This window comes from Salminus brasiliensis, chromosome 8 (genome assembly GCF_030463535.1).
Source record: "Salminus brasiliensis chromosome 8, fSalBra1.hap2, whole genome shotgun sequence".
NCBI lineage: Eukaryota > Metazoa > Chordata > Actinopteri > Characiformes > Bryconidae > Salminus > Salminus brasiliensis.
The window spans coordinates 42,835,708-42,859,883 of NC_132885.1; the positions used below are offsets into that span (position 1 = coordinate 42,835,708).

Consider the following 24,176-nt stretch of genomic DNA (forward strand, 5'->3'; position numbering starts at 1 on the left):
ATCATTTTGTTTGTTTGTTTGTTTGTTTGTTTGTTTGTTTGTGTTTTGAATGAAGTCAGTTCAACACAGTGCAGTGTGAACACTCCCAGTGTGTACTGCGGGTGAGAAAGTGTCTCACACACACACTCACACACACTCACACACACACTCACACACACACACACACACACACACACACCCCGGGAGGCCTAGTGTGTCTGGGGACGCCCTTCCCCACGGAACCATATTACCGCCCCGCTCAGCGCTGTCTAGAAAGGTCATGTGACCCTCATCAGTCTGGTGGGGGGAGGAGGGGGGGCAGGGGGAGGGGGAGGGCAGGCGGGGCTGAACCTGTTCTTTGTTAGCAGGTCAGCACCAGCTCCACAGCTCCCCAGCAGGAGGCCCAATTACCGTAAGCCCGCTAACAGACGCGCACTCGGCCTCCTCCACAGCCTCGCCGTGGGCTGTTTGGGTTCAGATTACTGATCCTGTTGACCTTCTGTTTGATCTGGTTCTGAGCTCAGTACCAAAAGTGGTAGATCCAGGTCCAGAAAGTAAAAATCCAGGCGGGGCAGCTCTGCTGAACCATATATAGTTCTGCACAGAACCATCTCCATATATGTGAATAACAATTTAACTAGACCCTTTCAGAACCATAGAGAACCATTTACACATCCTAATAGTTCATTTAAATGGTTCTCACGAACAAACAAATGCATAAACTCAAACTATGTGTCCAAATGTTTGTGGACACCCCTTCTAATGAATGCATTCGGCTACTTAAAGCAGCACTCAGATGTGCAAATGCACCCACAGCTTGTCTAGTCTCTGTAGAGAAGAAGTACTGCCAATAGAATAGGACTCTCTGGAGCAGATCATCATCATGACCCTATTGGCTCCATGCTGCCTAATAATGCCAGGCGTGGCTAGAGGGGTATAAAGCCCCCAGCATTGAGGAGCTGTGGAGCAGTGGAAGAACTGTGGAATGATGGTGGAGGAGCTCCATCCAGTACTTGGGGATGAGTTGGGGAGTGTGGATTAGTGCTAGTGTACTATAATTCCATATGGTCTGAATGCTGAGGCCGAGCTCAGTGGACTATCTCAAAGCAGCTTTCCTCAGCTAGCCGAAAACTCTGGGCCTGAGTTATCTGACTAACCTGAGAAGACCTGCGTTTGTGAAATACCCTGACCTCAGATTATTACTCTGTCTGACCTCATTTAGCTCACTTAGCGGCCGTTAGCACCGTGTAGCTGTTCAGACCCTAAACTGTAGCTGCCATGTTTGGTTGTTGTTGTTATTTGTTGTGGATGTTTGTGTTTTGGGTGTTAAATTAGGAAATTCATTCTCGAAAGTAAAAGTTAAGAGTTTAAGTACTGAAGCTCCAGGTTCGAACGCTTTAGCAGAGGCAGGAGGAGGGTGCTAGCCTGAGAGAAACGGGACATGAAAGTTTGATTTTGTGGTGTGTGTGTGTGTGTGTGTGTGTGTGTGTTGGGGGGGGTGACAGAGCTAATCTCAGACTGCCATGATGCAAGACACCGCAACCTCAATGCCAGAAAGCTCAGCAGGGAGACGGGGAACACACCCAAACTCACATGTGGAGCAGCTAGCATACGAGCTAGCATGGATTTCCAGCACATCTGCAGCTCTGACAGCGGCTTCAGCCGGGATGAGTTTCCTCATTCATCTCTCACACTCATCCCAAAGTTCAGAGCCAGGTTTAACTGGTTACATGTTCTCAATGTCAGCCTTCACAGAAAAATGAGACATAAAACAAATACAACTAAATAACATGATTTATATTTCAGTTTATTCTCAAATATCAGTGGAAACGTGCAGCACGGCGCGCGGGCGATCACTGAATACCACTGATCATTCATTTGGATATCTAATTATTTATGCTGTATTATAAAGTTTATATAAAGCCATTTATTGTCAGCTGTCATTTACTCTACATTACAGTATTGGTTGGTTTGAGATGAGGAGCAGCAGTAAATTCCCTCCAGCTCTACTGTAGTTATAACGTCAGCGAAGGCCGAGCAGAGTGGAAGTACAAGCAGGCAAACGCTTTTATATTTGATATATCTTTTACATTTCAGACCATTTCAGTCAGTACCCTTTATTCCAGATATCACACAGTGTAAAGAGTGTGTGTGTGTGTGTGTGTGTGTGTGTGTGTAGTGCGTGTGTATTTCAGTGTGTACGGCACCCAGAGGATGTGTCACTCTAATGCAGGGCTGTAATGATGTCAACTTGTTATTTACTTTCCCAATGTGAATGACTGAGCAGGGCCAGAGGGGGAATTAAATCAGCCTGGCTGTGACCGGGCAGGCGCAACAGAGCCGCCAGCCGTGGAGAGGAGAGGCATCCAGTAAGTGTTGCGTCACACCACGATTTTGCACCCCCGCGGCCTCCCCCTCCCTCCCCCTCCCTCTCTCTCTACCTCTCTCTCTCTCTCTGTCTCTCTATCTCTCTATGTCTCTCTCTCTCTCCCTCTCTCTCTCTCTCTACCTCTCTCTCTCTCTCTCTCTCTCTCTCTCTCCCTCACTCTCTCTCTCTCTCTCTCTCTCCCTCTCCCTCACTCTCTCTCTCTCTCTCCCTCTCTCTCTCTCTCTACCTCTCTCTCTCTCTCTCTCTCTCTCTCTCCCTCTCCCTCACTCTCTCTACCTCTCTCTACCTCTCTCTCTCTCTCTCTCTCTCTCTCTCTCCCTCACTCTCTCTCTCTCTCTCTCTCTCTCTCCCTCTCCCTCACTCTCTCTACCTCTCTCTCTCTCTCTCTCTCTCTCTCTCTCTCCAGTGTAGGTCCGTATCTGCGGCTCTGCAGCTCCAGGGGTCAACAGGCAGATTTGACCTGTGGGCCTAATTCTCACTGAGGCGCTGGATGGATGTTTTAGCATATTTTAATGTTCATATCCAAACTGATTGTGTGAGACGCATTAAAAGAGGATGTGAGTGACAGATTTGTTGAGTCAATTTTAAAGTAATTGCATATACTTAAACACACACACACACACACACACACACACACACATCCACATGGGGCCGGAGGAAACTCATCACAGCTCGGTTGACTCCTAAAGCCTGTGAGGCTCGGCTGAGTGAACAGCCTGCTGGAACTGTACATGACTGCCATTAACAGGGGCGGGGCTGTGGAAGCAGCGTAACGCCTGTTGTTGTTGTTGTTGTTGTTGTTGTTGTTGTTGTTGTCTGTGTGAGTAATCTCCACTCTCTCCTGCTCACCCATTTCCTCATGGCTGGTCACCCTATTCGAAGGCCCCGCCCTTCCTCCTCCTTCTCCTCCTCCTCGTGAACGCGCTCCGCTCTGTGCGCGCGACCAGCGAGTGAACGCGACCTTAACATTCGCGCCGTTTCTTTTTATTTTCTTTCTTTAGTCGCTGCAACAAACAAACAAACAAACAAACAGGCGAGTAAACAAACACAACAGTAAACAGGATGGGCGGGAAGGAGCGGTGAGGAAAAACCGGAGCTCGCGGCGGACTGACGGTAAAAACACACGTTTCATTGATTCGCTTACTCTCTCTCTCTCTCTCTCTCTCTCATCTCTCTCTCTCTCCTACCTCTCTCTCTCTCTCTCTCTCTCTCTCTCTCTACCTCTCTCTCTCTCTCTCTCTCTCTCTCTCCCTACCTCTCTCTCTCTCTCTCTCTCTCTCTCTCTACCTCTCTCTCTACCTCTCTCTCTCTCTCTCTCTTCTCTACCTCTCTCTCTACCTCTCTCTACCTCTCTCTCTCTCTCTACCTCTCTCTCTCTCTCTCTCTCTCTACCTCTCTCTACCTCTCCTCTCTCTCTCTACCTCTCTCTCTACCTCTCTCTACCTCTCTCTCTCTCTGTCTCTCTCTCTCTCTCTCTCTACCTCTCTCTCTCTCTCTCTCTCCTCTCCCTACCTCTCTCTCTACCTCTTTCTCTCACTCTCTCTACCTCTCTCTACCTCTCCCTCACTCTCTCTACCTCTCTCTCTCTACCTCTCTCTCTCTCTCTCTACCTCTCTCTCTCTCTCTCTCTCTACCTCTCTCTCTCTCTGCCTCTCTCTCTCTCTCTCTCGACCTCTCTCTCTCTACCTCTCTCTCTCTCTCTCTCTGTCTCTCTCTCTCTCTACCTCTCTCTCTCTTTCTCTCTCTCTCTCTACCTCTCTCTCTCTCTCTCTTTCTACCTCTCTCTCTCTCTCTCTCTACCTCTCTCATGATGATGATGATTGATGAGGAGGAGGTGGGTGATGATGATGAAGAGTGCTGCACTGTATACAATAAGTGATCGAGGGGGGAGGGGCACACCTACTTACCTACCATTATTCTGCTGTTCCTAATAAAGTGGAACTATTCATTGATTACCGGGGGAGGAGTCACAGAAGAAATGAGCTAGAATATGACCAATTACAATCAAGGGGAGGAGTCTCAGAACAAGTGACCAAACGAGAGTGTAATTACACCCAGTCGTAGGCAGGGGGAGCAGTCTTAAAACAAACAAGGGAGTATTTTGGACCAATCACAGTCAAGGGGCGGAGTCACAGAACAAACCAGGCAGTGGGTGTGAGTTCTGTTCAGCAGCCGGAGCACACCGCGCTCACCCTGCGCTCACCCCGCGCTCACCCTGCGCTCACCCCGCGCTCACCCTGCGCTCACGCTGAGCTCTGAACCCGGCGGCTTCATCAGATCCCCAGCTCATGGTTCTGCGCGGTTCTCCGTCCACCTGGCTGTCCGTTTGTACGGCTGGCACACAAACTCGCCGGTCGGCCCCGGGCCGATCAGCCCCACGGTTTACCCGGGCAGAAGGTCCTGCGGTGCCGCCCCGGCGCTGGCTTGCCTTCACAGGCTGGTGGTTGATGTTTCCGATGGAAGGCTGCTCTCCTCGCCCCGTTCTCACGGGGCCGGGGGCCAGCTGGCAGCCAGCTCAGAGCCTTTGTAACATAAGCGCCATTTTCTGAGCCGTATGGACCGTAGGAAGCCGTAGGGGCTCGCTGGTCTCATTGTGTCTGGTTGGGATTTTTTGACCCGCTCTCTTCTTTCAGGTGTTTTCCTGAAGGCTGTGGCACACTGACCCAACGTCCGTCTGCCGCACCAGCTCACTAATCATCATCATCATCATCATCATAATAATAACAATAACAGATGATGGAGGTAAAATAATAAACATGGTGGAGGGTGTTCCTCTTCAGGTGCTTTATTTTAATGGTTCAGTATTTCAGATGGGCTGCTGTCTGTAGTTGTAGTTGGAGGAGATCATCAACTGTACAGCTTAGATACTATACATTTATTTTATTAATTATAATAAGTCATTAAAATCAGTTTGTGATGTTAGCATTAGCTATAATAAGGTGTAAGGTGTTGGTTTGCATATTGGTGTGTCTCGGTCGGGGCGATGCATTAACTGTTGATGTGTGTGCTAGTTTCAGAATTTCTCAAATTAGTTATTTTTTACTGTGAGAGTTAAGATAGTTATTTTTAATAATATTAATAATAATAATAATGGGAAGTGACTTATTTTACATTATTATTAGATATTTAGATATGGCCGCACTGTAGCACATAAAGCAACAGGATCAGAGGTATAAATGTAAAATATTTGAATCTGCGCCTCTGAGGGGTGTTGTGAGTCTGGGTGTGTTGTGACCTTCAGTGGTGGGGTGGTAGTGGAGCAGATGTTTAATAATGAGGAAGTTATAAAGCAGAACTTTCTGGAATTCGAGTCAGCAGTCTTCACCCCTCACCGCGTCGCCTCATTCAGTTTCTGTTTGACGCACCGCTGTGGCGCGCCGCCACGCTAAATAACAGCACACTGCCTGTAACCAGGGTGGGACCAGATCAGTCTGGCCACTTTATTAGAAACACCTTCCTTTGTAGTTAATTTGCTGATCAATTTATCAGAAACAACTACCTTATGCTTCCACTCACTGGCCACTTTATTAGAAACTCCAGCCTTGAGCCTCCAGTACAGTGCTGTAGGCCAAATAGGCGGAGCTAAGCTGAGTAGGTGGGTATATGTAAATATGTTTGTGACATCACAAAAACGACCCGTTTTCTATTTCCTGTTTAGTGCTTATATGTGGACTGTGGGGGCGGGGGAGGTTCTGGATCGTGAGGGAGAATTGGGTTTTTCATGATCCGGGCCCTTGGGACCGCTTTCAGACCGTCAGAAAGGTACGGGTCAGAGTTGGTGAACCGGTTGGTGTGTTGTGGAGCTGCTTTTGGAGTTCTGAGGTTGTGACCTTCCTGTTGCAGCTGTAAACGTGAGAGCTTGTGGAGGACTCTTTGGATCCAGAAGGAGCAGAAGGTCCGTCTAGAAGGTAGCGTCCCTCAGCAAACCAGCACCACGTAGTTCATTAAAGAGCAGTGATCGATTCTGATTAGATTGAATTGATTATTATGTCTGATTAATAGATCTGAGGGACACGTTTGACTTTGGCTGTGTGTAATTAAGGGGACAGTAGGGGACGTTAATCAGCATCATTACTCCATAATGTAAGTTGCAGGGTTTAGCCAAGTGGCTGATTCCCATCTGCAGTCCCCCGGGCAGGCTGATGCTCTGTCGCTCTGAAGGACACACAGCTTAAATAATCTGTAGAAAGCACACCGATTACATCAGACACAGCACAGATCACATGACCAGACGCTATGTTGAGGAACCATGGTTCCACTTATTTGGAGAAGAAGCAAGAAGTTGTGAACCTTCTTAGACCAGGCAGAGAAGATCAGTCCTGTGAGACACGGAGGGAAAAAGCAGGCCTTACCTGTACTGGGCAGCCCCCTCTTGTAGTGGACCCAGACCTACACTATGTGGACAAAAGTATTGGGACACCTGCTCATTCACTGCTTCTTCTAAAATCAAGGATATTAAAAGTAACTGTCTCTACTCTCCAGAGAAGGAGGAGGAACGTTGCTGTGAGGATTTGATTGATTGCTTTCAGCAACAAGAGCATCAGTGAGGTCGGGATGTTGGATGATGATCATCACCCCACCTCATCATCCCCACCTTATCCCAAATGTTCTGGATGGAGCTCCACCACCATCATTCCAGAGAACACAGCTCTTCCACTGCTCCACAGCTCCTCAATGCTGGGGGGCTTTATGCCCCTCTAGCCCACGCCTGGCATTATTAGGCAGCATGGAGCCGATAGGGTCATGATGTTGATCTGCTCCAGAGAGTCCTATTCTATTGGCAGTACTTCTTCTCTACAGAGAAGTAGAGCGCATGTGTAAGCGAGTCGGGGGCTTCAGTCTGAGTGCTGTAAATCATTAGGAGCAGAGTGGGTTAATGGTTGGTGGAGAGAGAGAGAGACGGGTCTTTCTCTCGGTAACGACTCCAAATCCTGCAGAAATAAGGACGCGGGCCTGGCCTACTTTACGAGAGCATTGATGAAAATCTTACTGGAGGATTGGACTGGAGTTCCCCTCCGGCGCAGTTATTACCCCCAAATCAACAATCAGACCCCTCTCACCCCAAACCGAGATCAGACAAGAGCTCAGCGTTACACTGGAGCTACGAGGCTAATGTGGCTTATGTGTCCCGCTCAGCAGTGCACCAGCCTGAGCTCCATTACACTAGCTTATGTGGGTTCTGACACTGCGCTGTGATTGGGTCAGTGCTGCGCTGTGATTGGGTCAGTGCTATACTCTGGATCAGTGCTGCGCTGTGATTGGGTCAGTGCTGCGCTGTGATTGGATCAGTGCTGCGCTGTGATTGGGTCAGTGCTGCGCTGTGATTGGGTCAGTGCTATACTCTGGATCAGTGCTGCGCTGTGATTGGGTCAGTGCTGCGCTGTGATTGGGTCAGTGCTATACTCTGGATCAGTGCTGCGCTGTGATTGGGTCAGTGCTGCGCTGTGATTGGGTCAGTGCTATACTCTGGATCAGTGCTGCGCTGTGATTGGGTCAGTGCTGCGCTGTGATTGGGTCAGTGCTATACTCTGGATCAGTGCTGTGCTGTGATTGGGTCAGTGCTGCGCTGTGATTGGGTCAGTGCTATACTCTGGATCAGTGCTGCGCTGTGATTGGGTCAGTGCTATACTCTGGATCAGTGCTGCGCTGTGATTGGGTCAGTGCTATACTCTGGATCAGTGCTGTGCTGTGATTGGGTCAGTGCTGCGCTGTGATTGGGTCAGTGCTATACTCTGGATCAGTGCTGCGCTGTGATTGGGTCAGTGCTATACTCTGGATCAGTGCTGCGCTGTGATTGGGTCAGTGCTATACTCTGGATCAGTGCTGCGCTGTGATTGGGTCAGTGCTATACTCTGGATCAGTGCTGCGCTGTGATTGGGTCAGTGCTATACTCTGGATCAGTGCTGCGCTGTGATTGGGTGACTGAAATGCTCACTTCTGTCTGCACAGCCTTCTCCATGACCTCTGTGTTAGATGGAGTGTGTGTGTGTGTGTGTGTGTGTGAGAGAGAGAGAGAAGTTTATGGTGGGACGAGACTTCAAAGTGCCACTTGCAGCTGCTGATAAGACATTCGGGATTCCGTCTCCTTGGCAACGTTGTTATTTTTGAAGTGTGGTGTTTGTGTGAGAGTGTGTGAACTGGACTGTAAATCATCTCACAGCTCTCACACACACACACACACACACACACACACAGCACTTCTAGAAACTCACAGCCTTAAGTGACATAAATATTGAGGCATTGGGGGCGGAGCCACACAGAACTGTTATTGTGAATGTTGGCAGAGCTGATAATAAGACCCCATATATCAGCCTGACCCTTCTAGAGCCACACTGTTCCACTTCTGGGTCAGCTCGGTTCTCCTGTCCTGAACCAAACTGTTCAAATTCAGGTCCGGAACATAAAAATCTGCCCCAGGATTCAGTCTTCTGTCAGGGGAAAGTCGGGCTCGGTCTTTTGCGGGGGGGACAGTCGGGCTCGGTCTTTTGCGGGGGGACAGTCGGGCTCAGTCTTTTGTGGGGAGACAGTCGGGCTCGGTCTTTTGTGGGGGGACAGTCGGGCTCAGTCTTTTGCGGGGGGACAGTCGGGCTCTGTCTTTTGTGGGGAGACAGTCGGGCTCGGTCTTTTGTGGGGAGACAGTCGGGCTCTGTCTTTTGTGGGGGGACAGTCGGGCTCGGTCTTTTGTGGGGGGGACAGTCGGGCTCAGTCTTTTGTGGGGGGACAGTCGGGCTCGGTCTTTTGTGGGGAGACAGTCGGGCTCAGTCTTTTGTGGGGGGACAGTTGGGCTCGGTCTTTTGCGGGGGGGACAGTCGGGCTCAGTCTTTTGCGGGGGGACAGTCGGGCTCAGTCTTTTGTGGGGAGACAGTCGGGCTCGGTCTTTTGTGGGGGGACAGTCGGGCTCAGTCTTTTGCGGGGGGACAGTCGGGCTCTGTCTTTTGTGGGGAGACAGTCGGGCTCGGTCTTTTGTGGGGAGACAGTCGGGCTCTGTCTTTTGTGGGGGGACAGTCGGGCTCGGTCTTTTGTGGGGGGGACAGTCGGGCTCAGTCTTTTGTGGGGGGACAGTCGGGCTCGGTCTTTTGTGGGGAGACAGTCGGGCTCAGTCTTTTGTGGGGGGACAGTCGGGCTCGGTCTTTTGTGGGGAGACAGTCGGGCTCTGTCTTTTGTGGGGGGGACAGTCGGGCTCTGTCTTTTGTGGGGGGACAGTCGGGCTCGGTCTTTTGTGGGGGGGACAGTCGGGCTCAGTCTTTTGCGGGGGACAGTCGGGCTCAGTCTTTTGCGGGGGACAGTCGGGCTCAGTCTTTTGTGGGGGGGACAGTCGGGCTCGGTCTTTTGTGGGGGGACAGTCGGGCTCGGTCTTTTGTGGGGAGACAGTCGGGCTCTGTCTTTTGTGGGGGGACAGTCGGGCTCGGTCTTTTGTGGGGGGACAGTCGGGCTCAGTCTTTTGTGGGGAGACAGTCGGGCTCTGTCTTTTGTGGGGGGACAGTCGGGCTCGGTCTTTTGTGGGGGGACAGTCGGGCTCAGTCTTTTGTGGGGAGACAGTCGGGCTCTGTCTTTTGTGGGGGGACAGTCGGGCTCGGTCTTTTGTGGGGGGGACAGTCGGGCTCGGTCTTTTGCGGGGGGACAGTCGGGCTCAGTCTGGGTTTGCACCACGTTAAAGCTCTAGTCTGAGAGGTCCGCAGTGAGAGCTGGGTGAGGTGTAGTCCTGCAGATTGGACTTGTGAAGTGTGGGTCTTCAGAACCGGCGTTAAACCCAGAGCAGTCCGCACCGAGTCTGGAGAGAGGAGAACTCTGGAAACTCGGACTTCCAGTGCACGCTGTCCCCCTGAGAGATGGCGTACTTCCCCTCGTACCCCCGCTCCGCCCCCCCGCAGCTGGGCTCGCTGAACTAAGTCGTCACTGAAGTGGAGGATCATGCAGAAATGGCGCTAGCATTTGCCGGCTCATTAGCGATACGAGTCCCAAACCACTGACCCCTGGGGCCGCTCCAGAGCGGATTAGGAGAAAATGGCTGCTGCTGTTTCCAGCTCGTGTTTGCACATCTGTCAGGAGGTGACCAGCCAGGAGGAAACGAGCCTCTCTGCAGACTCTCAGCCAGCAGAGCCCCTCCCCTCCTCTGTTCCGATTTCTGGGTTGCACTGTTACCAGTGTCCTGTTTTTCCACGTAAGCCAGGGGCCGGTGGCTCGGGGGCTTTAGTCTTTCCTGCTTTCTGTGTTCGTTAACCCGACGCTCTTTCAGTTCCAGCCGTTAATTCTCTGCTTCTTCTGATTTATTTAACAGTAAACCAGGTTTAGTTGGGAATATACCGAACAGCACGTCCTACCCACAGTACTCCAACATGCAGCGCTTCTCATTGACCTACAGAAGTCATTATGCAGTGCAGAGCTTATAATGCTGTTGGAGAATAGGGGGTAATCATTTACTGCTACTCAGGATAGACACTCGCCTCTCGGGCCAACAACCAATGAATCCTACCAGAATCACGACCCAGTTTTGGCCTAGATACCATCGTGGAATAGTGGCGATGCCTTTGACTGATTCTGGTGCTGAAACGCAGTTGCTGGTTGCAGTTGGGCCAGTTTTGGGCCAAAATAGGAGCACTGTACAAACCTTTCACAGTTAGCAGCAGGAGGCCCAGAGTTCAGGTGCCACAACAAAGCGTCAGTACGCTTCTAGTTGGGTCAGTTTTGGGCCATTGTACACTTATCATTAGCATAATGTAAACTCTAGGTGCCATAACTGATCCCTGTTTGGCCCAGAAGATTGTGTGGCCAGAATTATACAGACTTATGGTGATTTCAAGTGAATCGTGGCCCAATTTCGGCCCACACTTTCATCTGGCTCACAAACTGCCATGGAATGAGGGTGATCACTTGCCCGATGCCCGCATTTGGGTACTAAAATGCCACCACAGTGGGCTGCAGTTGGGCCAAAGTAGAAGTGCTGTACTAGCATTTGAAATGGTGGGTTGTACCTTAATCATAGCACCTACAGTTGGGCCAATTTTGGGCCATAGTATTTGACATGCAAGTGCCCTAACTGGGCCATATTTGGCCTAGAACTGTCTACTGTCTGGGTAGAAATATGTCATATCTAAGATATTCTAAGAAAAGCAGTGGTGTAATTCACCAGACAGCAGCTTACAGTTGTGGATGTTATATAACGAGCGAACCGATCAAACGCTCCAGTGTGGAATAAAACTGTTGAATTTCCATTCATTAAAGTCAGGAACCTGACTTTCTCCTCCTGTGAAGTTAGCAGGTCGGGTACGGGGCTTTGCTGCATCTCGTCGCCCTGGCTCACTCCGCTGCGTGATAGTCTCCGAGCACATTAGCATCGCTTTGCGAAGGCAGAGAGGTTTTCAGAAAGCTGAGGCAGATGCTCTGCTAAATGTCAGATCTCCTGTAGTGTTCTTTTTCATGTTGGGATTAGGTTGGGTTTGTAATTAGCTCCTGCATGCACATCTAAGCAAATCCCCTGCGGTACTGTGCGACTAGCACGGGTAAGCCTGGTTTTGTGCTGGGTTCCCTGGGCGAGGCCCTGGTTTGAGTTCAGGGACACCTGAACACTCGGTGGGGGGGTGGAAGGTATGGGTGGGAGGATTTGTGTAATTGGCATGTCCAGCATTAGCTTATCTGATAGCTGGATTAGTGCCGGGGTGAAGGCAAGCCTCCTGCGGCCCAATGCTAACATGCTAACAGTGCTACACAATCACCAGAGGGATGTTTGTGGACACCACTTCTATTAAATGCATTCAGCTACTGTAATCTGCACCCATTGCTGACACAGATGTGCAAATGCACACACAGCTTGTCTAGTCCCTGTAGAGAAGAAGAACTGCCAATAGAATAGGACTCTCTGGAGCAGATCAACATCATGACCCTATTGGCTCCATGCTGCCTAATAATGCCAGGCGTGGGCTAGAGGGGTATAAAGCCCCCCAGCATTGAGGAGCTGTGGAGCAGTGGAGGAACTGTGTTCTCTGGAATGATGGTGGAGGAGCTCCATCCAGTACATGTGGGATAAGGTGTGGTGGTGATCATCAGACCTCACTAACTAACAGCAGTGCTCCAGTAGAGAGCCTTACCTGGAGGGGGTTCAGTATGAATGTACTGTCGGACTCGTACCAAGTTGAAGTAGCCGTTCAGATCAGAGTGTAATGATTGATCTCTTGAGTCCAGATTCAGTCGTGTTTGGACACGCTAGGCTAACATTGCTACCAAACACCCCAAAACATCTCAGCTCTGTAAACACGCCCCCAAATGCTGTATTTATTTGTTTTATGAATCTGTCATTGGCTTAAACAGACCTCTTTTACACATTTAAGCTAACACTGGAGGGGTTGCTCGGTGGTGCCCCCCATCGCTCAGAGCAGAGCTGGACGTCTCTGTGTTAGTTGGCCCAAATAAAGAAGCGGAGATGGGAATTCGGCTTCTGGTGAAAGCAGAGTGTAATTGAAACTATGAAGGACAAAAACACTGATTTCATCACAGCTGTTTCCATTATTTTGTCTGTTTGGAACTGATCTGATTGAATGACTCACCAGCAGCTCGGGGCTTTTGCTGCGGGCGGTCCTCGTCGGCTGTCTGATTCATTTAAGCTGAGCTCTTCTTTTCACAACAGGAACGACGAGGGCCGTACGATGAGACTTTATTAATCCTCAGAGGAAATTAGGGTTCCAGCAGTGCACAGACAAGATCAACACCAAACACACAACTGTACGCTATAATAATTATAATAATTATAACAGAAATGTGATCCTCCCCATTCCACCAAAACAGCTCTGACGTGTCCAGGCTTGGCCTCCTCAAGACCTCTTAAGGTGTCCTGGTGTATCTGCCACCAAGACTAACATTTGCTTATGAGGTGGGACCTCCTTAAGCATCAGTGAACCTTGGGAGCCCATTTTGGTAGGTGCTGACCACTGCATACTGGGAGGAACACCCCACAAGACCTGCTTGCTGACGTTCTGGAGATGTTCTGACCCAGTCAGTATCTAGAACATCACAGACTGGTTATTGTCAAAGTGTCTCAGGTTCTTACGCTTGTCCATTTTTCCTGCTTCATCACCTGCAAGACCTTCAAGACCTGACTGTTCTTCAAGACCTGACTGATATGTAGATCCACTTCTCGACAGACAGGAGTCACTGGAGCCAGATCTTCAGGTTTACCCTAAACCACTTTTTTACATTCATCCTATAACCTGGTCTCAGATTACCATAAAACACCAAACCCCGCCTTCATCATTTGGCTAAAACAGTGCGTCTGTTCATTTTCAGCATTCCAGGAGGAACGAATTAGCAAATCATAAACACCAAAATAGCAGTTCATTACACCGCCTGAATTATCATAAATGCATAATTCAGCAGCACATGATGACTATTCATTACTGTTATGGAGTTCCTGCGCGCATGTTTATGAGGTTTAGTGCTGACCTACATATTACTGCAGCCCGCAGCCCAGCGCCGGAGTCGTCTCTGCGTCCCGGTGATAAATGTGGAGAATTCAGGATCAGGAGAAAAGGCCGCGTTATCTCCGCCAGCTGCCAACTCCAATTATTACACACACTCGTCCGACCAGAGCCCGAGAGTGGGCGTCTTTGAGTCACTGTAGTGAAGGAGAACAACAGCACACTGGACACTGAGGGGATGGTGTGTGTATACTGTGACACTGTGTGTGTGTGTGTGTGTGTGTGTGTGTGTGTGTATATATGTATAAAAACACCTATGTTTTAAATTTAGCACCTTAAGAACAGCTAGAGTTTGTTAATATGGACAAAAGTACTGGGACACCTGCTCATTCATTGTCTGTTCTAAAATCAGTCAGCTCTTGAAGATGATGAAGGTGATGAAGCAGGAAAAATGGACAAGCATAAGAATCCGAGACACTTTCACAAGAACCAGAGTGTGATGGTCTAGACAATGACTGGGTCAGAACATCTCCAGAACATCAGGCATCAGGTCTTGTGGGGTGTTCCCGGTATGCAGTGGTCAGTACCTACCAAAAGTGCTCCAAGGAAGGACAATCCTTGGGTCAGGGGCACCCGAGGCTCTCGTTGATGGTCATTGAGGTCCCGCCCACCTCACAACTTATAGCACTTAAATGATCTGCTGCTAAAGTTAGTCTTGGTGCCGGACACCACAGCAGGACACCTTCAGCGGTCTTTTGGCGTCCATGCCTCGAAGCTCGGAGCTGTTTTGGCAGGGTAAGGGGGACCTCCACTGTATTAGGTTTTAATGTTATGGCTGACTGATGGAGGGCAGAGCGGTAAGCAGACTGTCTGAGCTCAGAGGAGATGTAGTGGGTTGCTGTTCGGCGAGCAGCTGATCACGGCTCTGCTCTTTTTGGTCGTGTTTTGAAGTGGTTCTGAAAACCCGAGGCCGGCTCCGCGACACACAGGCCTGCTTGGCTCAGCAGCTAGGCTTTATGTAGCGTAGCAACAAGCCGCCGCAGTGCTAAACAGCAGTGAGCTGCGCTGGCCCACTTCTTACCCGGCATCCCGCCAGCGAGCCTCGCACACTCCCCCACATCCATTATTCAGCTCCTCCTCTGGATGTTGTTTCACGTGGGCTCCAGTTGTGTCAAGGCCCTCCAGTCACGCTCTGTAGGCCGAGCGCATCTGTACAGCAGCACAAATCAGGCTAAATTAATCACTGCTTCGGGTTAGTCGCTGCAAAAGTTTGGGCACCCTGGTCAGGGTATATCTTACTGTGAATAGTTAAAAGCTTCGTCCTGTATCAGCTCCACCTTCAGGACAATGCTGACGCTCCTCTGACTGGAACGGGGAAGAGGGTGAAGGGCCTTGCTTAAGGGCCCAACAGTGGCAGCTTGCCGAGCCCGGGTATCGAACCCACAACCCTGTTATCAACAGCCCGGAGCTCTAACCGCTGATCGATATTGCTACAGGACTGCGGAACAGAATATCACCAAACTTCCATATGTCCAAATTTACAGTTCTACCTCACGTTTGTCAGCATCAGCCACTAAAGAAGCTCCGTATCGCTGCATCTCTGCCTAGTGATGTCTCGTTGGGGGAACGGTGGGAGGCGGGTTGTTCACGTACCTCAAATACGAAGATGCCTTCCTGTGGACCTCCTGCCTGGTGGCTGGTGGTGGGTTTGGTCCTGTCTGATGGTGTGAGTGTGTGATTTTCGCAGAGCTCCTCAGATTGCGGCAGCTTCGTGAACGTTCACAGCTCTCTGTAACACCTCCCCGTTTCAGTGGGAGGTGTCGTTCTCGTCCCATAGGTTCTAACACCCGCTCGCCCGGCCGGCTGGAGCCCCTCACTGACGTCTGCTTTAGCGGGGAGCGATACGAGCGTGTGATGCTGGCGAGATTACCCTGGTGTCAGGTGTGGAGTATCTGAACGGGACTGTTGGTGTTCTCAGCGGAAATGGACTCTAAAGGGGGCTCGGTTCTCTTTCAGGTCCTTTTAAGCACTGATGAGCTTCTAAACCGCTTTCCACCGGGGGGGGATGCTGAATTGTGCTGAATTGTGTGTAGTGATGTTCAGGTTCATCACGTAAGGCATTGGATTTGCTGAGTCATGGTCACGTGGTAAAAAGGAGGAAGTGGATCGCTCTTAACGAAGCATCCGTCTTCTGGTTTTCTCTCTTTCGGTTCTGTTTAGTGTCGGCAGGGCTGATGTCTGGTTCAGCTCACAGCCGTCATTTCATCATTTCATCATTTCATCATTTCATCATCCGTCACCACACCCAGCCTCCGCTCCTAACCAGCTTTAGTTTACTGATGGAATTCAGTCAGCGTCTAACGCAGTGTAGGACGAACCAGCTGATTGGTTCAGAAAGATGTAGACACCAGCTGATTGGCTAGGAACATGTAAACAAAGCAGCTGATTGGTTGAAATCAGTGTAGATCGCAGCAAGTGAGCAAATATGTAAACAAAAAAGTTGATTGGTTACGGACCATGTAAACAAAGCGGCTGATTGGTTATTGGAATTAGATTGAATTGGAGTGTGATTGGATGAAGAGCTGCTTGGCTGGTGTTGGTTCAGTGTGGTTGTGGACGAGAGTAACCGGGCTTTTCTTTTCCGTGCAGCAGAGAGGACGGGGGCTGTCCATCATTCGTGCCTCGTCCACCCTGGTGGGTTAAGATGAGTATAACAAGCGATGAAGTCAACTTTTTGGTCTACCGATACCTTCAGGAGTCCGGTAAGACGAGTGTTCTCATTTTCCCTGCATTTGATCATTTTTACTTAATACTTAAACAATTACTGTATGTGTGTGTAAATACTGTATGTGTGTGTAAATACTGTATGCGTGTGTAAATACTGTATGCGTGTGTAGTACATATTGTCGCTATCCAATGAAAAAACGTTTGGAGTGGAAATTCATCTAAAATAAGTCATTTAGAGTCATTTAGAGCATTTCTATTGGTCTGTTTGTCCAGAGCTATTTACACATTGTACAGAGCGACGGCAGGGTTCAAACAATGGAGACAAATGGAGATACATGTTTTTAATTGGCCAGCAGTGATATGCAGATGTTAGATTTTGTGGGTGGTAGTAATTTAGTCTTGATTTAAATAAATAAAACATCTTCTTTATCAGGAGTGTTAAGTTTCATATTGTACGCAGTTGAGAGACGTATGCTGCTAATTAGGTAACCTCATTTAAGGAGCGCAGGACATCCCCAACACCATGACAAGTGCCCTTATAGAGGACCAGCTCATAGCGCTGCTAAATGTGGGAAGGTGTTTCCCACCGCAGCCGGGAGCCAGGAGCTCCATTGTAAGCTGTGCTCCAATCAGGGCTGGAGAAGGCCAGGAGAGAATGGCAGGCAGCTGGCAGCGTTGACCGCTGCCTTTGGCGTCCGGTCACCCCCAATAAATATGAATAGATGTGAGCCAAGACTGCAGTGATCCCAGACACTACAGTACTGCACACTGAATGTACTACACTCACTGGCCACTTTATTAGAAACCCCCACATTGTGCTTCCACTCACTGGCCACTTTATTAGAAACACCTACCTTGTGCTTCCACTCACTGGCCACTTTATTAGAAACCCCTACCTTGTGCTTCCACTCACTGGCCACTTTATTAGAAACACCTACCTTGTGCGTCCACTCACTGGCCACTTTATTAGAAACACCTACCTTGTGCTTCCACTCACTGGCCACTTTATTAGAAACAACTACCTTGTGCTTCCACTCACTGGCCACTTTATTAGAAACAACTACCTTGTGCTTCCACTCACTGGCCACTTTATTAGAAACACCTACCTTGTGCTTTTCCCCCCTTGATAATTGCTCTGTGTGTGTGTGTGTGTGTGTGTGTGTGTGTGTGTTTGTGTGTTTGTGTGTGTGTGTGTGTGTGTGTGTGTGTGTTTGTGTGTGTGTGTGTGTTTGTGTGTTGCTGCAGGATTCTCTCACTCTGCGTTCACCTTTGGTATTGAGAGCCACATCAGCCAGTCCAACATCAACGGCACACTAGTGCCCCCTGCTGCTCTCATCTCCATACTGCAGAAGGGCCTCCAATATGTGGAGGCTGAGATCAGCATCAATGAGGTCAGACCCCAAAACCATCTGCACACTTCACCTTACCCACCTTATCAACCCTAGCCTCCTCAGTGTACGTCACAATACCTACATTTAGAGTCATCAGAGGGTTCTTTGATTCTATATAGAACCATTTTTAAAAGGCTTTGTTTTTTTAGAGGGGTTCAGAGACCCCCCCCAGGGGTCCTTGATGTTTAGTCATAGGTTGCTAGGGGCTTCATATGGTATCCTGGGTGGTTGCTATGGGTTACAGCTTGCTCTCTCTCTCTCTTTGATAGGACGGTACAGTGTTTGACGGGCGGCCGATCGAGTCTCTGTCTCTGATAGACGCCGTGATGCCGGACGTGGTGCAGAGCCGACAGCAGGCGTTCAGAGAGAAGCTGGCCCAGCAGCAGCAGCAGGGAGGCGGGTCTGCAGCAGCATCCGCAGGTGGGCCGGCCAGCGTGGTGAAGAACGGGGAGACCACCGTGAATGGCCAGGAGAACGGCACACATGACCTTAGTAAGAGGAACTATTTACCCACACTTTTTTTATTACCTTTATTACAGCGAGTAATAAACGTTTATTGCAGTTTTGTTACAGTAAGTCACTCTTTATTTTTCGAGGAGCTCTGCAGGAGGTTCTGGTGATAACTCTGACTGGGACATTAAAACCGGTTTAATATCACAGTGTGTAAAAAAGCCTACCCCAGTTCACACAGCGTAACACAGGCTCTGACTCTGTATGCTAACGCGGACTAAATTGTGTCACAGAGCTAAAAACTGCAGCCGCCAAACCAAGGCATCTGGAACTGTGGCCGTGTTCTCAAAGAATTGCAGGGGTGCCAGTATTTTTGACCAGGACTGTAGGCATGCATTTAGCACATGCTAATTTGTCAGGGATGCAGGATGACTCATTTCCTCTTTCCGGGGTCAGATAACCACGCCATGGAGTCCATGGAGGTGGACGATGAGGTGGAGATTCCAGCCAGCAAGGCCACGGTTCTGCGGGGCCACGAGTCCGAAGTGTTCATCTGCGCCTGGAATCCTGTTAGCGACCTGCTGGCGTCTGGGTGAGTTGTGCCCTAGTGGCCAGACCTGCTCTCAGCCAGACTGGACGTGCCAGTGAAGGGGACTCCAGCAGCGCCCCCTCTCAGAGTTTGTAGTCAATTTGCTCCGCACTCATATGTGTTTGTGTGTGTGTGTGTGTGTGTGTGTGTGTGTGTGTGTGTGTGTGTGTGTGTATCATGCAGCTCGGGCGACTCAACGGCACGGATATGGAACCTGAGTGAGAACAGCAACAGCAGCTCCACGCAGCTCGTCCTACGCCACTGCATCCGCGAGGGGGGGCAGGACGTGCCCAGCAACAAGGACGTCACCTCGCTGGACTGGAACGTCAGTATAACACACACACACACACACACACACACATGGGTCACCCTTCAGAAGTTAAACACCTTAAATGAACGCTCCAGCTTTTACACTGATGTCTTCTACTAAATGCATTCAGCTACTTTAAGCTGCACCCATTGCTGACACAGATGTGCAAATGCACACACACAGCTTGTCTAGTCCCTGTAGAGAAGAAGTACTGCCAATAGAATAGGACTCTCTGGAGCAGATCAACATCATGACCCTATCGGCACCATGCTGCCTAATGCCAGGCGTGGGCTAGAGGGGTATAAAGCCCCCCAGCATTGAGGAGCTGTGGAGCAGTGGAGGAACTGTGTTCTCTGGAATGATGGTGGAGGAGCTCCATCCAGTACTTTTGGGATGAGTTGGGGATGATGAGGTGGGATGATGATCATCATCCAACATCCTGACCTCACTAACGCTCCTGTTGCTGAATGCAGTCAAATCCTCACAGCAATGCTCCTCCAAAATCTGGACAGTGGAGACAGTTACTAGAACAAAAGCAGGATCAACTCTCTTTAATCCCAATGTTTTCCTACTTGATTAAGCCGGTTATATTGATGGAACAGTGTGGTCGTGCCACAGTGAGGGGGTTTTTGTAAAAGTGGAAGTTTGGGAGAAAAAGACCTGGAGAATTAAGGAGATCTGAGATCTCTGATTACTGTGTTTTCTCTACAGAGTGATGGAACTCTCCTGGCTACTGGGTCCTACGATGGATTTGCAAGAATATGGACAAAAGACGGTGTGTAAAATATATATATATATATCCATAATTAACGTACACTCAGCTGTCCGTTTCCCAAACTTGCAAAAACATTTTAAAATATTCTGTTGTTATGATGTCACAAAAAGCATTTTAGCCCCACCCACTCAGCTCAGCGTTTCAGTCAGACCGATTTCAAATGAGGCACGATACAGGGCAGCCAATCAGAACAGAGCTCATCTACATATATATTCATATTAAAGGCACATCCTGTTTAATTGTAAGAATACAATTAAGGGAGGATGAAAAGCGGCTGTGTAGAAATGAATGATGGCTGTTTTACAGACTCTGTAGGTGGAGCTCAGTGAAAGTGTAGGACATGGGCTCTTTAAGACCTTCCTCTCCGTGTGTCCTACAGGTAATCTGGCTAGCACTTTGGGTCAGCACAAAGGCCCTATATTTGCACTGAAGTGGAACAAGAAGGGGAACAGTATCCTGAGCGCCGGAGTGGATAAGGTAGGGTCTTTAGCTCAGCTTTACATTAATGTGTCGTGTCAGGGTGTGGATTTACCCCCCCTTCTGTTACAGACGACAATCATCTGGGACGCGCACACCGGAGAGGCGAAGCAGCAGTTTCCCTTCCACTCAGGTGAGCTCACTACCATACTTATTTACCTAAGTGGAATCACGAGCAGCAGCATCTGCACCAGGTTTACCCTAAACACAGTTTGTCAGTTAAGACTGTAGTTTCCCTGGAGCTTCTTCAGCCTTGCTCTGGAGCTTCTTCAGCCCAGAAACCACATGATCAGTCGGTGCTCTTTTCTCATTGGTCAGCTCCGGCGCTGGACGTGGACTGGCAGAACAATACCACCTTCGCCTCGTGCAGCACAGACATGTGCATCCACGTCTGCCGGCTGGGCAGCGACAGACCGCTCAAGACCTTCCAGGGACATACGGTAAATACCACCCCAGACCCACCCCTTCGTACCACAGGGCGGCGCTGGTTATCACTGCCTGTTTTATCAGCAGTGTTTTATCAGCTACTGCAGTCAAACGCTCGTTAGGTCATGATGAAGATCTTCTCATTAGACACGGGGTACACTGCGGTCAGACTGTGTTACTGTTCTGAATGTAATTAGTGAAACATTTCTTTTAATTTATTTTATTTATTTTTACTTTCTCACCATATTTAATGTTTTGTGTTAAAACAGAAGTGTCTCCAAGTCTGAGACGTGTTTACACTCATAACAATAGACTTGGAGTATGACTGGTGTGCACAAACTTTTACACATCACTGTATCCACACTAAATAATTGAGATATATATATTTATATTATTTATAGATTTGTGTTGAAGGCTCTTTCAGCCAAACCATTAGCCAGTGTGTGAGTGGTGTATATGTGTGTATATATGTGTGTATGTGTGTATATATGTGTGTATGTGTGTATATATGTGTGTATATATGTGTTTATATATGTGTATATGTGTGTATATGTGTGTACGTATGTGTATATATGTGTATATGTGTGTATATATGTGTGTATGTATGTGTATATGTGTGTATATATGTATGTGTATATGTGTTTATATATGTGTATATGTGTGTATATGTGTGTACGTATGTGTATATATGTGTATATGTGTGTATGTATGTGTTTATATATGTGTGTATGTATGTGTGTTTATAAACACAGATGTGTTTATCTGAAAGTCTCTGGTTTGGGAATAGTTCTGGAATCTGTTTCAGGGAATTAAAGGCGTATTAAATTCAACCCTTTTTGCTCCTCCAGAATGAAGTGAATGCCATCAAGTGGGACCCGAGTGGGACGCTGCTGGCTTCGTGCTCTGACGACATGACTCTGAAGGTAAGGGGACCGACAGCACAGCTGTGGAGACCTTTAATACAAAAATGATGAAATATTTGAACTTCATTATTGTGTTTTGTCTCCTCAGATCTGGAGTCTGAAGCAGGACTCGTGCGTTCATGACCTCCAGGCCCACAGCAAAGAGATCTACACCATCAAGTGGAGCCCCACCGGTGTCGGCTCCAACAACCCCAACGCCAACATCCTGCTGGCCAGGTCAGCCTCTTTCACACACACTGGAGGGTTTAGTTCACACCCAAATAAACACAAACTCAGCGGCACACACACAGACGTTTCCATTTCTGTTGTATTTATCACATGTAGCTAAATCTCTTTAAAGGCTGTGGAAAAGAGTTGTGAATGAGGTAGAAGGAAATACAGGCCGGCACAAACACACACTCCTCCCTGAGCGAGCGAGCGAGCGCGGCATTCAGCAGCACTGGGAACAGTGGAGAGATCTGAATGAGCAGCAGCTCGGGTGATGGTGGGATGAAGGCAGAATTATGACTTTAAATTTATTAATACTTTAAATGAAACGTTTGATGATTAAAAAAAAAGATGGTGAGGGGTTCTCCACAGAGCAACCACGCACCAAAGTGGTGGAACGAGCTTCCCATGGGTGTCCGAACGGCAGAGTCGCTCACGGTCAACAATATGGGAACTACTTAACGACACCAAGGCAACCACTCGTTTGTTGTGGCTCATATCAAAGGTTCTACTGGCTCAGAAACACAAACGTGTGTGTGTGTGTGTGTACCTTACTGTGTGTACCTTATTGACCCCTGGCTCCCACTTTGAGAACCATGGCTGTGTAGTACTGGAGAAGGGTTCTTATAGTGTACCAATATGTTCTAAAAGAACAGCCTAAGAGTTCTTAGTTCTTCCTTAAATTTAAAGAAACTCCAACATTCAGCCGTTGTCTTTCCTGGAGACCTGTAGTAGAACCCGTGATTAGGCGCGTGGAGCTCGGGGGAATAGACCAGCACAGTACAGCGGTGGGTGATGGGCTCAGCGCTGGTCCTCGTGGGTTTTTTGTAACAGTGGGTTTCTCTCCTCAGTGCGTCGTTCGACTCCACGGTGCGGCTGTGGGACGTGGACCGAGGAGTTTGCGTCCACACGCTGACCAGACACCAGGAGCCGGTCTACAGCGTGGCCTTCAGTCCAGACGGGAAGTTCCTGGCCAGCGGCTCTTTCGACAAGTGTGTCCACATCTGGAGCACAGCGGTGAGTGGGGCTCCTACAGGAGCAGCAGCTGCTCGTGAACACGTGATCAGATTTACAGGAGGAGGAAAACCCTCCTAACCTTTACTGGACGTCAGGGTACAGAGATCATCTTGGAGTGTTTCTATTGGTCCGTTCATCCTGAAATGCAGAGAACAGTATAAAAAAATGACGATTTTTTTAAGACTACTTATTGATCGTCAGAACGGTCCGAATGTTTTGTGGATGTGTAATAATGGTGACCTCACTGATCGTGTGACCGTGCTGCTGTTTGTGTTTTGTAAATCAGAGCGGAGCTTTAGTGAACAGCTACAGAGGAACCGGGGGAATATTCGAGGTCTGCTGGAACAGCACTGGAGACAAAGTCGGGGCCAGCGCGTCAGACGGCTCTGTAAGTCCACTTCAGGAGTTTTTATGACCGATTCCAGTTCTGATTTCTTTACACACAAACTCGTCCTCAGACTGCAGGTTATATAATTCCATGCTCTGTGCTCGTACATATGTAAGTATCCCCCCCCAATCATCTGAGTGAGAGAGAAGCTGCCTTCTTATCCAATCAGAGCTGCGGGATCTAAAGACACACAGAGTACAACACTGCCCTCTAGTGGTCAGGGTTTAAACACAACATTAAACGAACCACCAATCTCTACACCTGAACTATTATTAATAATCAATACTGTGATTCTGAGAGTCAATACAGCGCTTCAGAACAGGAAATCACCATACGTCCATATATCCATATCTTCTCACACCTCTTACCACCGCTAATCTAAAGCAACATCAGGATGATGTTCAGTGTTCAGGGAGAATCTCGGGTAAGATCAGCTGAAGTAGTGACGGCAGTCTGCACCCCTAGCTTCATGCCGTCTAGCCGTGGCGTCTTCCTGCCGTTCTGAAGCTTCTCTCCTCTTTTCCAGGTGTGTGTTCTGGATCTGCGGAAATAGACGCCACACAGCTGAATGCCTTCATAACATCCGGACTCTCACACACGGAAAGACCAGCCGATCAGCAGGAGCGCGACTACGTCCAGAGGAGCAGAATCCGAAACCTAAATGACTTTGAACCAAATTAAAGGAGCGGTTTGGAGCCGAGGTTTGTGTCGTCAGTCGAC

The 24,176-nt window shown here is 49.0% G+C and overlaps 1 protein-coding gene across 3 annotated transcripts; it reads left to right on the top strand.

Moving 5' to 3' along the window:
* Positions 1 to 2,307: 2,307 nt before the first annotated feature.
* tbl1x (transducin beta like 1 X-linked) lies at positions 2,308 to 24,100 on the top strand. Of its 3 annotated transcripts, XM_072686690.1 has the most exons (16): positions 6,059 to 6,130; positions 6,212 to 6,276; positions 16,426 to 16,538; positions 17,749 to 17,894; positions 18,164 to 18,386; positions 18,801 to 18,936; positions 19,117 to 19,258; positions 19,955 to 20,018; positions 20,398 to 20,495; positions 20,568 to 20,628; positions 20,814 to 20,935; positions 21,770 to 21,844; positions 21,933 to 22,060; positions 22,903 to 23,068; positions 23,355 to 23,456; positions 23,983 to 24,100. In XM_072686690.1, exons 3-16 carry the CDS (start codon positions 16,481 to 16,483, stop codon positions 24,007 to 24,009), a joined length of 1,548 nt encoding a protein of 515 aa, XP_072542791.1. In that variant the 5' UTR covers positions 6,059 to 6,130; positions 6,212 to 6,276; positions 16,426 to 16,480; the 3' UTR covers positions 24,010 to 24,100. The 3 variants fall into 3 exon arrangements, with proteins under 3 accessions (XP_072542792.1, XP_072542791.1, XP_072542793.1); XM_072686691.1 differs by lacking the exons at positions 6,059 to 6,130; positions 6,212 to 6,276 and adding an exon at positions 2,308 to 2,348; XM_072686692.1 differs by lacking the exon at positions 6,059 to 6,130 and having other exon boundaries at positions 6,197 to 6,276.
* The last annotated feature ends 76 nt before the right edge of the window (positions 24,101 to 24,176 follow it).